Source organism: Salmo trutta, chromosome 33 (genome assembly GCF_901001165.1).
Source record: "Salmo trutta chromosome 33, fSalTru1.1, whole genome shotgun sequence".
Classification (NCBI taxonomy): domain Eukaryota; kingdom Metazoa; phylum Chordata; class Actinopteri; order Salmoniformes; family Salmonidae; genus Salmo; species Salmo trutta.
The window spans coordinates 42030067-42043633 of record NC_042989.1 but is presented as its reverse complement, the minus strand read 5'-3'; the positions used below and the strand labels follow the sequence as shown (position 1 = coordinate 42043633).

At 44.4% G+C, this 13567-nt stretch overlaps 1 protein-coding gene across 1 annotated transcript in view; it reads left to right on the top strand.

Moving 5' to 3' along the window:
- Window positions 1-13567, top strand: part of psen1 (presenilin 1) — a 33273-nt gene that overhangs the window by 15729 nt on the left and 3977 nt on the right. The window contains exons 8-10 of the mRNA XM_029730998.1: window positions 7853-7957; window positions 8270-8449; window positions 13040-13158. Of these exons, the coding sequence (XP_029586858.1) occupies window positions 7853-7957; window positions 8270-8449; window positions 13040-13158 (404 nt within the window). The remainder of the gene's footprint in view (window positions 1-7852; window positions 7958-8269; window positions 8450-13039; window positions 13159-13567) is intronic.

Sequence of the window (13567 nt, the reverse complement as noted above, 5' to 3'; positions counted from 1 at the left end):
AGAGGTCCAGGACCTGAAGAACAGTTTGCAGTTCTCCCAGGCTCAGCTCGACGAGTTGAAACAGGAAAACGGCAAGATGACAGAAATCTGTAAGTCATTGAGAGAGGACATCAGTTCTGTATGTGAATCCATGATAACAATGACGGAGAAATCAGATTATCTCGAGGGACAATCAAGGAGAAACAACATGGTTGTGGACGGAATTCCAGAATCTCCACATGAGACCTGGATGGAGTCTGAGGACATAGTGAGGGAAATGATCTCTGAGAAATTGAAGATGGACGACAGGAAGATTGAGGTGGAGCGCGCCCACAGGACTGGAAAACCCACCACGGTCCCAAGTGACAGGCCCAGTTCAATAGTGCTCAAGTTCCTGAGGTTCAAGGACAAAGTAACTGTTCTGGAAAGAGCCAAGAACTTGAAAGGAACTAATATTTTCCTCAACGAGGAATATCCTGAAGCTGTGTGCCAGAAGAGGAAAGAACTGATCCCAGCCATGAAAGCTGCCAGAGTGCGTGGGGACATTGCTTACATCTGCTATGACAGGTTCATTGTTCACATTCCCTCCCAGAAGCCTGGAAGGGATGAGAGAGCCAAGTCTGTGGGTTCGTAGCTTCAGCGCACACACACACACACACACACACACCAATTGAGTAATGGACTGCTGAATGTATATATTTGTTCTCTTGCTTTGGTTGCTCTTTTCCATATTATGTCTATCTATGATAAGCTACCCAGGAAAGGGCTGAACACAGCCCATATTAATATATGTAGCCTTAGAAATAAGGTTTAATCAATAACTTGCTAACATCAGATAACATTCATATATTAGCCATTTCTGAGACTCACTTGGATAATTCATTTAATATAGCAATACAAGGATATAACATCTATAGAAGAGACAGGAATGCTTATGGGGGAGGTGTTGCTGTATATATTCAGAGCCATATCCCTGTAATGCTTAGAGAAGATTGACGTTGTCAAGTGTTATTGAAGTGTTGTGGTTGCAGGTTCACTTGGCACAGCTAAAGCCTTTTCTATTGGGGTGTTGCTATAGGCCACCAAGTGCTAACAGTCAGTATCTAAATAATATGTGTGAAAAGCTTGATAGTGTATGTGATGTAAACAGAGAGGTCAACTTTCTTGGGTTCCTGAATATTGACTGGTTTTTGTCAAGCTGTCCGCTCAAGAGGAATCTTCTCATTGTAACCAGTGCCTGTAATCTGATTGATGAGGAATTGAAAAACTGTATGGTTGAAAGAGATGGGGCAAAAGGAGTGGCTGATAAGTCTGGCTGCACATTTGACTGGCTGACTTACTGTAAATTGAGAAATTATGTGACTAAACTCAACAACAAGAAGAAGAAACTGTATTATGAAGCCAAGATCAATGATGGAAAAAAAACTTTGGAGTACTTTAAAATGAAATGATGGGCAGAAAGACATTCAACTCAGTCTTTCATCGAATCAGACGGCTTATTCATCACAACCATTTGATGTTGCCAATTATTTTAATGATTACTTTCTTGGCAAAGTGGGCAAATTTAGGCAGGAAATGCCAACAACGAACAGTGAGCCATCGTATTCATGCATAAAAAAATAAAATAATGAAGGAAAAGCATTGCAAGTTAGAATTTTGTAGAGTTAGTCTGAGGGAAGTGGGAAAATGTATTTTTATCGATCAATAATGACAATAGAAGTCAAAGGGTTTACTTTAAAGGAAGCTTCTCTTATTGTCAAACATGTAAAGTGTGGTGTACCACAGGGCAGCTCTCTAGGCTCTCTACTCTTTTCTATTTTTACCAATGACCTGCTACTGGCATTAAACAAAGCATGTGTTTCCATGTGTGCTGATGATTCAACCATATACACATCAGCAACCACAGCTAATGAAGACACTGAAACCCTTAACAAAGAGTTGCAGTCTGTTTTGGAATGGGTGGCCAGTAATAAACGGGTCCTGAACATCTCTAAAACTAAGAGCATTGTATTTGGTACAAATCATTCCGTAAGTTCAGGTAATGCATGGTGTCTGTTGAACAAGTGAAAGATACTAAATTACTTGGCGTTACCTTAGATTGTAAACTGTCATGGTCAAAACATGGGGCGGCAGGCAGCCTAGTGGTTAGAGGCAGGCAGGCAACCTAGTGGATAGAGGCAGGCAGGCAGCCTAGTGGATAGAGGCAGGCAGGCAGCCTAGTGGATAGAGGCAGGCAGGCAGCCTAGTGGATAGAGGCAGGCAGGCAGGCAGCCTAGTGGATAGAGGCAGGCAGGCAGGCAGCCTAGTGGATAGAGGCAGGCAGGCAGGCAGCCTAGTGGATAGAGGCAGGCAGGCAGGCAGCCTAGTGGATAGAGGCAGGCAGGCAGGCAGCCTAGTGGATAGAGGCAGGCAGGCAGGCAGCCTAGTGGATAGAGGCAGGCAGGCAGGCAGCCTAGTGGATAGAGGCAGGCAGGCAGGCAGCCTAGTGGATAGAGGCAGGCAGCCTAGTGGATAGAGGCAGGCAGCCTAGTGGATAGAGGCAGGCAGCCTAGTGGATAGAGGCAGGCAGCCTAGTGGATAGAGGCAGGCAGCCTAGTGGATAGAGGCAGGCAGCCTAGTGGATAGAGGCAGGCAGCCTAGTGGATAGAGGCAGGCAGCCTAGTGGATAGAGGCAGGCAGGCAGCCTAGTGGTTAGAGGCAGGCAGGCAGGCAGCCTAGTGGTTAGAGGCAGGCAGGCAGGCAGCCTAGTGGTTAGAGGCAGGCAGGCAGGCAGCCTAGTGGTTAGAGGCAGGCAGGCAGCCTGCCTAGTGGTTAGAGGCAGGCAGGCAGCCTAGTGGTTAGAGGCAGGCAGGCAGCCTAGTGGTTAGAGGCAGGCAGGTAGCCTGGTGGATAGAGCAGGTAGCCTAGTGGATAGAGCAGGTAGCCTAGTGGATAGAGGCAGGCAGGCAGCCTAGTGGTTAGAGGCAGGCAGCCTAGTGGTTAGAGGCAGGTAGCCTAGTGGTTAGAGCGTTGGACTTGTAACCGAAAGGTTGCAAGATCTAATCCCTGAGCTGACAAGGTAATAATGTGTCGTTCTGCCCCTGAACAAGGCAGTTAACCTACTGTTCCTAGACTGTCTAGTTAAATAAAGGAACAATTACATATAGATTCAATGGTGGTAAAGCAGAAAACCACCCTGCATCCCATCAAACCATCGGCTTGCATCTGAAGTTCCCTGGATGGGAGACCAGATGCTGCTGGAAGTGGTGTTGGAGGGCCAGTAGGAGGCACTCTGGTCAAAAAGAATAATTTAATAAAACGTTTTTTTTTTAAACAGTCCCCCAGGGCAGTGATTGGGGACATTATCCTGTGTAGGGGGCTGTCTTTCAGATTGGACGTTAAATGTGTGTTCTGACTTTCTGTGGTCCCTAAAATATCCCGTGACACTTATCGTAAGAGTAGGGGTGTTAACCCCGGTGTCCTGGCTAAATTCCCAATCTAGCCTTCATACCATCACGGTCACCTAATCATCCCCCAGCTTCCAATTGGCTCATTCCTCTCCCCATGTGACTATTCCCCAGGTCATTGCGGTAAATGAGAATGTGTTCTCAGTCAACTTACCTGTTAAAATAACGGTTAAATAAATAAAGTCAAGATGGGGAGATGCTCTGCTTTTTTTTTGTAATCAGCGAGCTGATATAAATACTATGCATTGCCAGTCTATCTTGGCTAAGAGTTGAGGAGAGACTGACTGCATCACTTCTTCTTTTTATAAGAAACATTAATGTGTTGAAAAATCCCAAAATGTTTACATAGTCAACTTACACACAGCTCTGACGTTCACACTTACCCCACCAGACATGCCACCAGGGGTCTTTTCACAGTCCCCAAATCCAGAACAAATTCAAGAAAACAGTATTATATAGAGCCCTTATTGCATGGAACTTCCTTCCATCTCATATTGCTCAAATAAACAGCAAACCTGGTTTCAAAAAACAGATGAAACAACGCCTCTCCCCTATTTGACCTAGATAGTTTTGTGTATGTGGTGATATGTAGGCTACGTGTGCCTTTTGGTAAACCAAAAAAAATATCAAATATTTCTGTAGTTCTGTCTTTGAGCTGTTTTCTATTAAATGTGATGTTCTGTGTGGACCCCAGGAAGAGGAGCTGCTGCTTTTACAACAGATAATGGGTATGCTAATAAAATACCTTTAATTTCAGTGAAGGGAAATCTTAACACTACGGCATACAATGACATTCCAGATGATTCTGTGCTTCCAACTGTGGAAACAGTTTGGGAAAGGTCCTGTCCTCTTTCAGCGTGACAATGCCCTCGTGCACAAAGCGAGGTTCATACAGAAATGGTTTGTTGAGATCGGTGTGGAAGGACTTGACTGCCCTGCACAGAGCCTTGACCTCAACCCCATCGAACACCTTTGGGATGAATTGGAACGACGACTGCGAGCCAGGCCTAATCGCCCAACATCGGTCCCTGACCTCACTAATGCTCTTGTGGCTGAAAGGAAGCAAGTCCCCTGCAGCAATTTTCCAACATCTAGTGGAAAGCCTTCCCAGAAGAGTGGAGGCTGTTATAGCAGCAATGGGGGGGACCAACTCCGTATTAATGCCGTTTTTATCCGTTTTTTATCTACCTGAAGTAGTGTATCTACCTAATCTGACCTAAATTCAGCGCATTCGGAAAGTATTCAGACCCCTTCACTTTTTCCACATTTTGTTACATTACAGCCTTATTCTAAAATGTATTGTTTTTTCACCCTCATCAATCTACACACAATACCCCATAATGACATCGCAATACCTCATAACATTTTTGCAAATGTATGAAATAACAGATCACATTTACATAAGTATTCAGACCCTTTACTCAGTACTTTGTTGATACCCCTTTGGCAGCGATTACAGCCTCAGGTCTTCTTGGGTATGACGCTACAATCTTGGCACACCTGTCTTTGGGGAATTTCTCCCATTCTTCTCTGTAGATCCTCTCAAGCTCTGTCAGGTTGGATGGGGAGCGACGCTGCACAGCTTTTTTCAGGTCTCTCCAGAGATGTTCCAAGTCCAGGCTCTGGCTGGGCCACTCAAGGACATTCAGAGACTTGTCCCGAAGCCACTCCTGCGTTGTTTAGGCTGTGTGCTTAGGGCCATTGTCCTGTTAGACTGAGGCGAAGGTTCACCTTCTGAGGTTCTGAGCGCTCTGGAGCAGGTTTTCATCAACGATCTCTCTGTACTTTGCTCCTTTCATCTTTCCCGCGATCCTGACTAGTCTCTGCTGCTGAAAAACATCCCCACAGCATGATGCTGCCACCACCTTGCTTCACCGTAGGGATGGTGCCAGGTTTCCTCCAAACGTGATGCTTGGCATTCAGGCCAAAGAGTTTCATCTTGGTTTCATCAGACCAGATAATCTTGTTTCTCATGGTCAGAGTCCTTTAGGTGCCTTTTGGCAAACTCCAAGTGGGCTGTCATGTGCATTTTTACTGAGGAGTGGCTTCCGTTTGGCCACTCTACCATAAAGGCCTGCTTGGTGGAGTGCTGCAGAGATGGTTGTCCTTCTGGAAGGTTCTCCCATCTCCACAGAGGAACTCTGGAGCTCTGTCAGAGTGACCATTGGGTTCTTGGTCACCTCCCTGACCAAGGCCCTTCTCCCCCGCTTGCTCAGTTTGGCCGGGCGGCCAGCTCTAGGAAGGGTCTTGGTGGTTCCAAACTTCTTCCATTTAAGAATGATGGTACCACTCTGCTCTTAGGGACCTTCAATGCTACAGACATGTTTTGGTACCCTTCCCCAGATCTGTGCTTCGACACAATGCTGTCTCGGAGCTCAACGGACAATTCCTTTGACCTCTTAGCTTGGTATTTTCTCTGACATGCACTGTCAACTGTAGGACCTTATATAGACAGGTGTGTGCCTTTCCAAATCATGTCCAATCAATTGAATTTACCACAGGCATGTAGAAACATCTCAAGGATGATCAATGGAAACAGGATGCACCTGAGCTCAATTTCAAGTCTCATAGCAAAGGGTCTGAATAATTATGTCAATAAGGTATATCTTTAAAAAAAAATTTAGGAAACATTTCTAAATCATTATGGGGTATAGTGTGTAGATTGATGAGGGTGAAATAAACTTACACACAGTAACCATCTCAGCTCTTCTTCTCTTGTAAGATGCGTCATACTTCCTACTTCACAACACCTGCACACACCTGATCAGGTATTAGACATTATGGCACACACCTGATTAGGTATTAGACATTAGTACATTTGATGGATACGGTATTATGACTCGTTGTTGATGGATACGGTATTATGACTCGTCGTTGATGGATACGGTATTATGACTCGTCGTTGATGGATACGGTATTATGACACGTTGATGGATACGGTATTATGACTCGTCGTTGATGGATACGTTATTATGACACGTCGTTGATGGATACGGTATTATGACACGTCGTTGATGGATACGGTATTATGACACGTCGTTGATGGATACGGTATTATGACTCGTCGTTGATGGATACGGTATTATGACTCGTTGATGGATACGGTATTATGACTCGTTGATGGATACGGTATTATGACTCGTCGTCGATGGATACGGTATTATGACACATTGATGGATACGGTATTATGACACGTTGATGGATACGGTATTATGACTCGTCGTCGATGGATACGGTATTATGACACGTTGATGGACACGGTATTATGACACGTTGATGGATACGGTATTATGACTCGTTGATGGATACGGTATTATGACACGTTGATGGATACGGTATTATGACTCGTTGATGGATACGGTATTATGACTCGTCGTTGATGGATACGGTATTATGACTCGTCGTTGATGGATACGGTATTATGACACGTTGATGGATACGGTATTATGACTCGTCGTTGATGGATACGGTATTATGACACGTCGTTGATGGATACGGTATTATGACTCGTCGTTGATGGATACGGTATTATGACTCGTCGTTGATGGATACGGTATTATGACTCGTCGTTGATGGATACGGTATTATGACTCGTCGTTGATGGATACGGTATTATGACTCGTCGTTGATGGATACGGTATTATGACTCGTCGTTGATGGATACGGTATTATGACTCGTCGTTGATGGATACTGTATTATGACACGTCGTTGATGGATACGGTATTATGACTCGTCGTTGATGGATACGGTATTATGACTCGTCGTTGATGGATACGGTATTATGACACGTCGTTGATGGATACGGTATTATGACTCGTCGTTGATGGATACGGTATTATGACTCGTCGTTGATGGATACGGTATTATGACACGTCGATGGATACGGTATTATGACTCGTTGATGGATACGGTATTATGACACGTTGATGGATACGGTATTATGACTCGTTGATGGATACGGTATTATGACACGTCGTTGATGGATACGGTATTATGACACGTCGTTGATGGATACGGTATTATGACTCGTTGATGGATACGGTATTATGACACGTCGTTGATGGATACGGTATTATGACTCGTCGATGGATACGGTATTATGACTCGTCGTTGATGGATACGGTATTTTGACTCGTCGTTGATGGATACGGTATTTTGACACGTTGATGGATACGGTATTATGACTCGTCGATGGATACGGTATTATGACTCGTCGATGATGGAAACTGATGTGTTGCCTGTTAGTATTTTCTATGCTATATGTTTTCACTAGCTTTAGCACTTGCTTTCAGACAGGCAGTGAATCTGGTATACAGTTAAGATATTGTGGATGTCTTGTTGATTGTTGTTTGTCTTTAAACATGAATGCCCGTAGCTGCCGAGTAATGTAATGTCTACTGTACCATTCTTGTCCCTCCATTCCCAGCGACCATGGTGTGGCTGGTCAACATGGCAGACACTGGCCTCGGACACAGACCGATGACCAGGAAGAACTCAACAGAGGCCCCCGTCACTCAGGTTGAGAGTCAATGTGAGTCTCTGGTGTCTGGTGTTTTAAATGTCTCTCTACCCTCTCCTTTAGCCGCCTAGCCCTGGCCTCACTTGCACCCCGTAATATGATTCTTTTCTGAAGTGTTTTTGTAGTATCATAATTATTTTCTGCCCTCCCATCTACCCTACCCTCTCTGGCCACAATTGAACCCCAAAACATGCCTCCTTTTTATGGCATCTCCAATTTTTTTTATCTGAATTCTTCTCTCCCTCCCCTGCAGCAGCCCTATCTAGCCCTGGGCTCATCGCCTCCTCGTGTATAATATTTGACTTCTCCATCCTCCCCCCCCAGCCCTGGCTCTAGGCCCGGCCCCACTCAGCCCCCCAGAGGATGACGGAGGGTTCACCCCTAACTGGATGGGGCATCAGGAGCATCAGCTGGGACCCCTCCAATCCACGGACGAGACCCGACGGGAGATCCAACAACTCCCCTCTGCCAGACCGCCCGTAATGGACGATGATGATGAGGAGAGTGAGTACTGAAACAGTAACAATAAATACAATTTGTATTTGTCACGTTTCGGAGAACAATCCCCATGTCGTTTCGAAAAAGCAATTCCCATACCGTTTCCTAATCAGGGCGCGCGGCCGTTACCACCGCTCGTTTAATGTGAGCGATCCAGAGACGCAATCTGAGGACAACCGATTCCATCTTTGAGCAGTCCGATGTCCTGATTTAAAAAAATAAAAATAAAAATTTATTCACATTTATTGAATACAAAATCTGCGACGCTGTTGCAGTGTGAGATGTGCAACGACAAGTTTTTGAGAACGGTGATCAGCGAGAGCCAACGAGAGCTCGCCAGAGAAGAAGCCAGCGTCACGATAACGTTGGTTTCACGTCGCCCGGAACGCGCGGACTCTCCAGCAGGAGTCACGATCACAACTAGTATGTGTTTTCTACATGCCTTTTTAACCAAAGCGTCAAATCTTTCCAGCTCTGAAGTTCACCAGCCCTTTAACTATGGCAAGCGTGAGTGAACATTTTAGGAGGCAGCTTTGAGTTACAGTCTGTTCTAGCTCATTACACCATATCAGAATATTGTAGTGTGTGCGCTAGATCGTAGAGTCAGACTTTTTAAATGTGAGGCTCAGTGAAGTTAGGATTTTAATAGCTGTATAGTGTACACCCTGGCATAACAACAAAATGCTTACTTACGCCCTTCCCAATATTGCAGAGAATGTTTTCTTCTTCTATAACACGTTATTATAAATACACCAATGAGCAATGATAACACTCTATACACTGGGTACCAGTACTGAGTCAATTATAACATGGCTCTATACACTGGGTACCAGTACTGAGTCAATGATAACATGGTTCTATACACTGAGTACCAGTACTGAGTCAATGATAACATGGTTCTATACACTGGGTACCAGTACTGAGTCAATGATAACATGGCTCTATACACTGAGTACCAGTACTGAGTCAATGATAACATGGCTCTATACACTGGGTACCAGTACTGAGTCAATGATAACATGGTTCTATACACTGGGTACCAGTACTGAGTCAATGATAACATGGCTCTATACACTGGGTACCAGTAGCTATTGGTTAACTCTTTAGCAGTCTTATGGCTTGGTGGTAGAAGGTCTTTAGGGTCCTGCTGGTTCTAGACTTGGTGCACCGGTACAATGACTTTGGTGTCTGTAGTCTTTTTAGAGCCTTCCTCTGAACGCCGCCAGGTATAGAGGTCCTTTGATGGCAGAGAGCTCAACCCCAGTGATGTACTGGGCAATACTCACTACCCTCTGGAGCGCCTCGCAGTTGGATGCCAAGACGTTGCCATACCAGGCGGTGATGCAGCCAGTCAAGATGCTCTCGATGGTGCAGCTGTAGAACGTTTTGAGGATCTGAGGTTCCATGCCAAACCTTTTCAGCCTCCTGAGCGGGAAGAGGGGTTGTAAATGCTTTCTTCACCACCGTGTTGGTGTGTTTTGGACCATGTTAATTCATTAGTGATGTGGACACCGAGGAACTTGAAGCTCTCGACCCGCTTCACTGCAGCCCCGTCGATGTGGGTTGGGTGGCTGTCCGCACCTCCATTTCCTGTAGTCCACGAACTGCAACTTTGTCTTGCTGATGATGTTGAAGGAGAGGTTGTTGTCCTGGCACCACACTGCCATATCACTGACATCCTGTCTATAGGCTGTTTCTTCGTCTGTGGTCAAGCCGACCACCGTCGTGTCGTCAGCAAACTTAATGGTGGTGTTGGAGTTGTGCTTGGCCACTCGGTCGTGGGTGAACAGGGAGTACAGGAGGGGACTGAGCACGTGTTGAGGATCAACGTTGTGGACGTGTTGTTGCCTCCCCTCACCATCTGGGGGCAGCCTGTAAAAATCCAGGATCCATTTGCAGAGGGAGGTGTTCAAGGTCCTTTGCTTTGTGATGAGCTGGGAGGCCACTGTGGTGTTGAACGCTGAGCTGTAGTCAATGAACAGCATTCTCACTTCAGAAAGTATTCACACCCCTGGACTTTTTATATTTTTCTATTGTCATTTTTTTTTGTCAACGATCTACACAAAATACTCATATCAAAGTGGAAGAAAAATTCTAACATTTGTAAAGAAATTTACGAAAAATAAAACACTAATCTTGATTACATAAGTATTCAAGCCTCTTTGGCAATAAATGTTAGAATCACCTTAGGTAGTGATTACAGCTGTGAGGATTTCTGGGTAAATCTCTAAGAGCTTTCCACACCTGGATTGTGCAACATTTGCACATTTATTCTTCAAATTAGTTGTTGATTGTTGCTAGACAACCGTTGTTGATTGTTGCTAGACAACCGTTGTTGATTGTTGCTAGACAACCGTTGTTGATTGTTGCTAGACAACCGTTGTTGATCGTTGCTAGACAACCGTTGTTGATCGTTGCTAGACAACCGTTGTTGATCGTTGCTAGACAACCGTTGTTGATCGTTGCTAGACAACCGTTGTTGATTGTTGCTAGACAACCGTTGTTGATTGTTGCTAGACAACCGTTGTTGATTGTTGCTAGACAACCGTTGTTGATTGTTGCTAGACAACCGTTGTTGATCGTTGCTAGACAACCGTTGTTGATCGTTGCTAGACAACCGTTGTTGATCGTTGCTAGACAACCATTTTCAGGTCTTGCCATAGATTTTCAAGACAATTTAAGACAAAACTGGAACTCGGCCACTCAGCAACATTTTACTGTCTTCTTGGTAAGCAACTCCAGTGTAGGATTGGCCTTGTGTTTTAGGTTATTGTCCTGCTGAAAGGTGAATTCATCTCCCAGTGTCTGGTGGAAAGCAGACTGAACCAGGTTTTCCTCTAGGAGTTTGCCTGTACTTAGCTCCGTTTTTATTTTTATCCTGAAAAAGTCCTTAAGGATTACAAGCATACCCATAACATGATGCAGCCACCACTATGCTTGAAAATATGGAGAGTGGTACTCAGTAATGTGTTGCATTTGGATTTGCCCCAAAACATAACACTTTGTATTCAGGACAAAAAGTGAATTGCTTTGCCACATTATTTGCAGTATTACTTTGGTGCCTTGTTGCAAACAGGATGCACGTGACCTTCTTTGTGAGGCGTTGGAAAACCTCCCTGGTCTTTGTGGTTGAATCTGTGTTTGAAATTCACTGCTCGACTGAGGGACCTTACGGATAATTGTATGTGTGGGGTAAAGAGATGAGGTAGTCATTCAGAAATCATGTTAAACACTATTATTGCACACAGAGTGAATCCATGCAACTTATTATATGACTTGCAAAATGTTACTCCTGAACTTATTTAGGCTTATTTAGGTCATAACAAAAGGGTTGAAAAATGATTGATTCAAGACATTTCAGCTTTTCATTTTTAATTAATTTGTACAAATTTCTAAAAACATAATTCCACTTTTGACATGAGGTTATTGTGTGTAAATCAGTGACAAAAACGATCTCAATTGAATCCAATTTTTTAATTCGGGCGGGAACAACAACAAAATGTGGAAAAAGTCAAGGCGTGTGAAGAGACTTTCTGAAGAGTTTTAGTGTTTTAGGATATTAGTGTTTTAGTGTTTTAGGATATTAGTGTTTTAGTGTTTTAGGATATTAGTGTTTTAGTGTTTTAGGATATTAGTGTTTTAGGATATTAGTGTTTTAGTGTTTTAGGATATTAGTGTTTTAGTGTTTTAGGATATTAGTGTTTTAGTGTTTTAGGATATTAGTGTTTTAGGATATTAGTGTTTTAGTGTTTTAGGATATTAGTGTTTTAGTGTTTTAGGATATTAGTGTTTTAGTGTTTTAGGATATTAGTGTTTTAGTGTTTTAGGATATTAGTGTTTTAGTGTTTTAGGATATTAGTGTTTTAGTGTTTTAGGATATTAGTGTTTTAGTGTTTTAGGATATTAGTGTTTTAGTGTTTTAGGATATTAGTGTTTTAGTGTTTTAGGATATTAGCGTTTTAGTGTTTTAGGATATTAGTGTTTTAGGATATTAGTGTTTTAGTGTTTTAGGATATTAGTGTTTTAGGATATTAGTGTTTTAGTGTTTTAGGATATTAGTGTTTTAGTGTTTTAGTGTTTTAGGATATTAGTGTTTTAGTGTTTTAGGATATTAGTGTTTTAGTGTTTTAGGATATTGTGGCATCCTGTCAAACGTGACGGACATGGTTGAACAAAAAAATCTGTCATCCTGTTTTCAGGATGTGTTTGTCCTGTGTTTCTGGGTCCAATGAAGACTGGCATACGGAGTCTAATTGGTTACCGGGGTGAATTAGGATAACAGGGTTATAGGATTACAGGGTGTAGGGTTACCGGGGGGGGGGTTACCAGGGGGGGGTTACCGGGGGGTGTTACCGGGTTACCGGGGGGGGGTTGGGGTTACCAGGGGGTTGGGGTTACCAGGGGGTTGGGGTTACCGGGGGGTGTTACCGGGGGGTGTTACCGGGTTACCGGGGGGGGGGGGGGGTTTGGGGTTACCAGGGGGTTGGGGTTACCAGGGGGTTGGGGTTACCGGGGGGGTTACAGGTTTACGGAGTTACGGGATTACTGGGTTACAGGGTTAGGATCAGTGTGGTATAACATGGTTGTGTTCCCCAGGGGGAGTGAAACTGGGTCTAGGAGACTTCATCTTCTACAGCATGCTGGTGGGGAAGGCCTCGGCTGCAGCTAGTGGAGACTGGAACACTACTCTGGCCAGCTTCGTAGCCATACTCATCGTGAGTACACAAGATCAACTCATTATAATCCCTTGTTCTTCATTATGGTCTGTTACACTCCATCGCTCTGCTTCTGTCTGGCTGCTCTCTCTCTGTCTGGCTGCTCTCTCTCTGTCTGGCTGCTCTCTCTCTGTCTGGCTGCTCTCTCTCTGTCTGGCTGTTCTCTCTCTGTCTGGCTGTTCTCTCTCTGTCTGGCTGTTCTCTCTCTGTCTGGCTGTTCTCTCTGTCTGGCTGTTCTCTAGTTCTCTGTCTGGCTGTTCTCTCTCTGTCTGGCTGCTCTCTCTGTCTGGCTGTTCTCTAGTTCTCTGTCTGGCTGTTCTCTCTCTGTCTGGCTGCTCTCTCTGTCTCTGTCTGGCTGCTCTCTCTGTCTCTGTCTGGCTGCTCTCTCTGTCTCTGTCTGGCTGCTCTC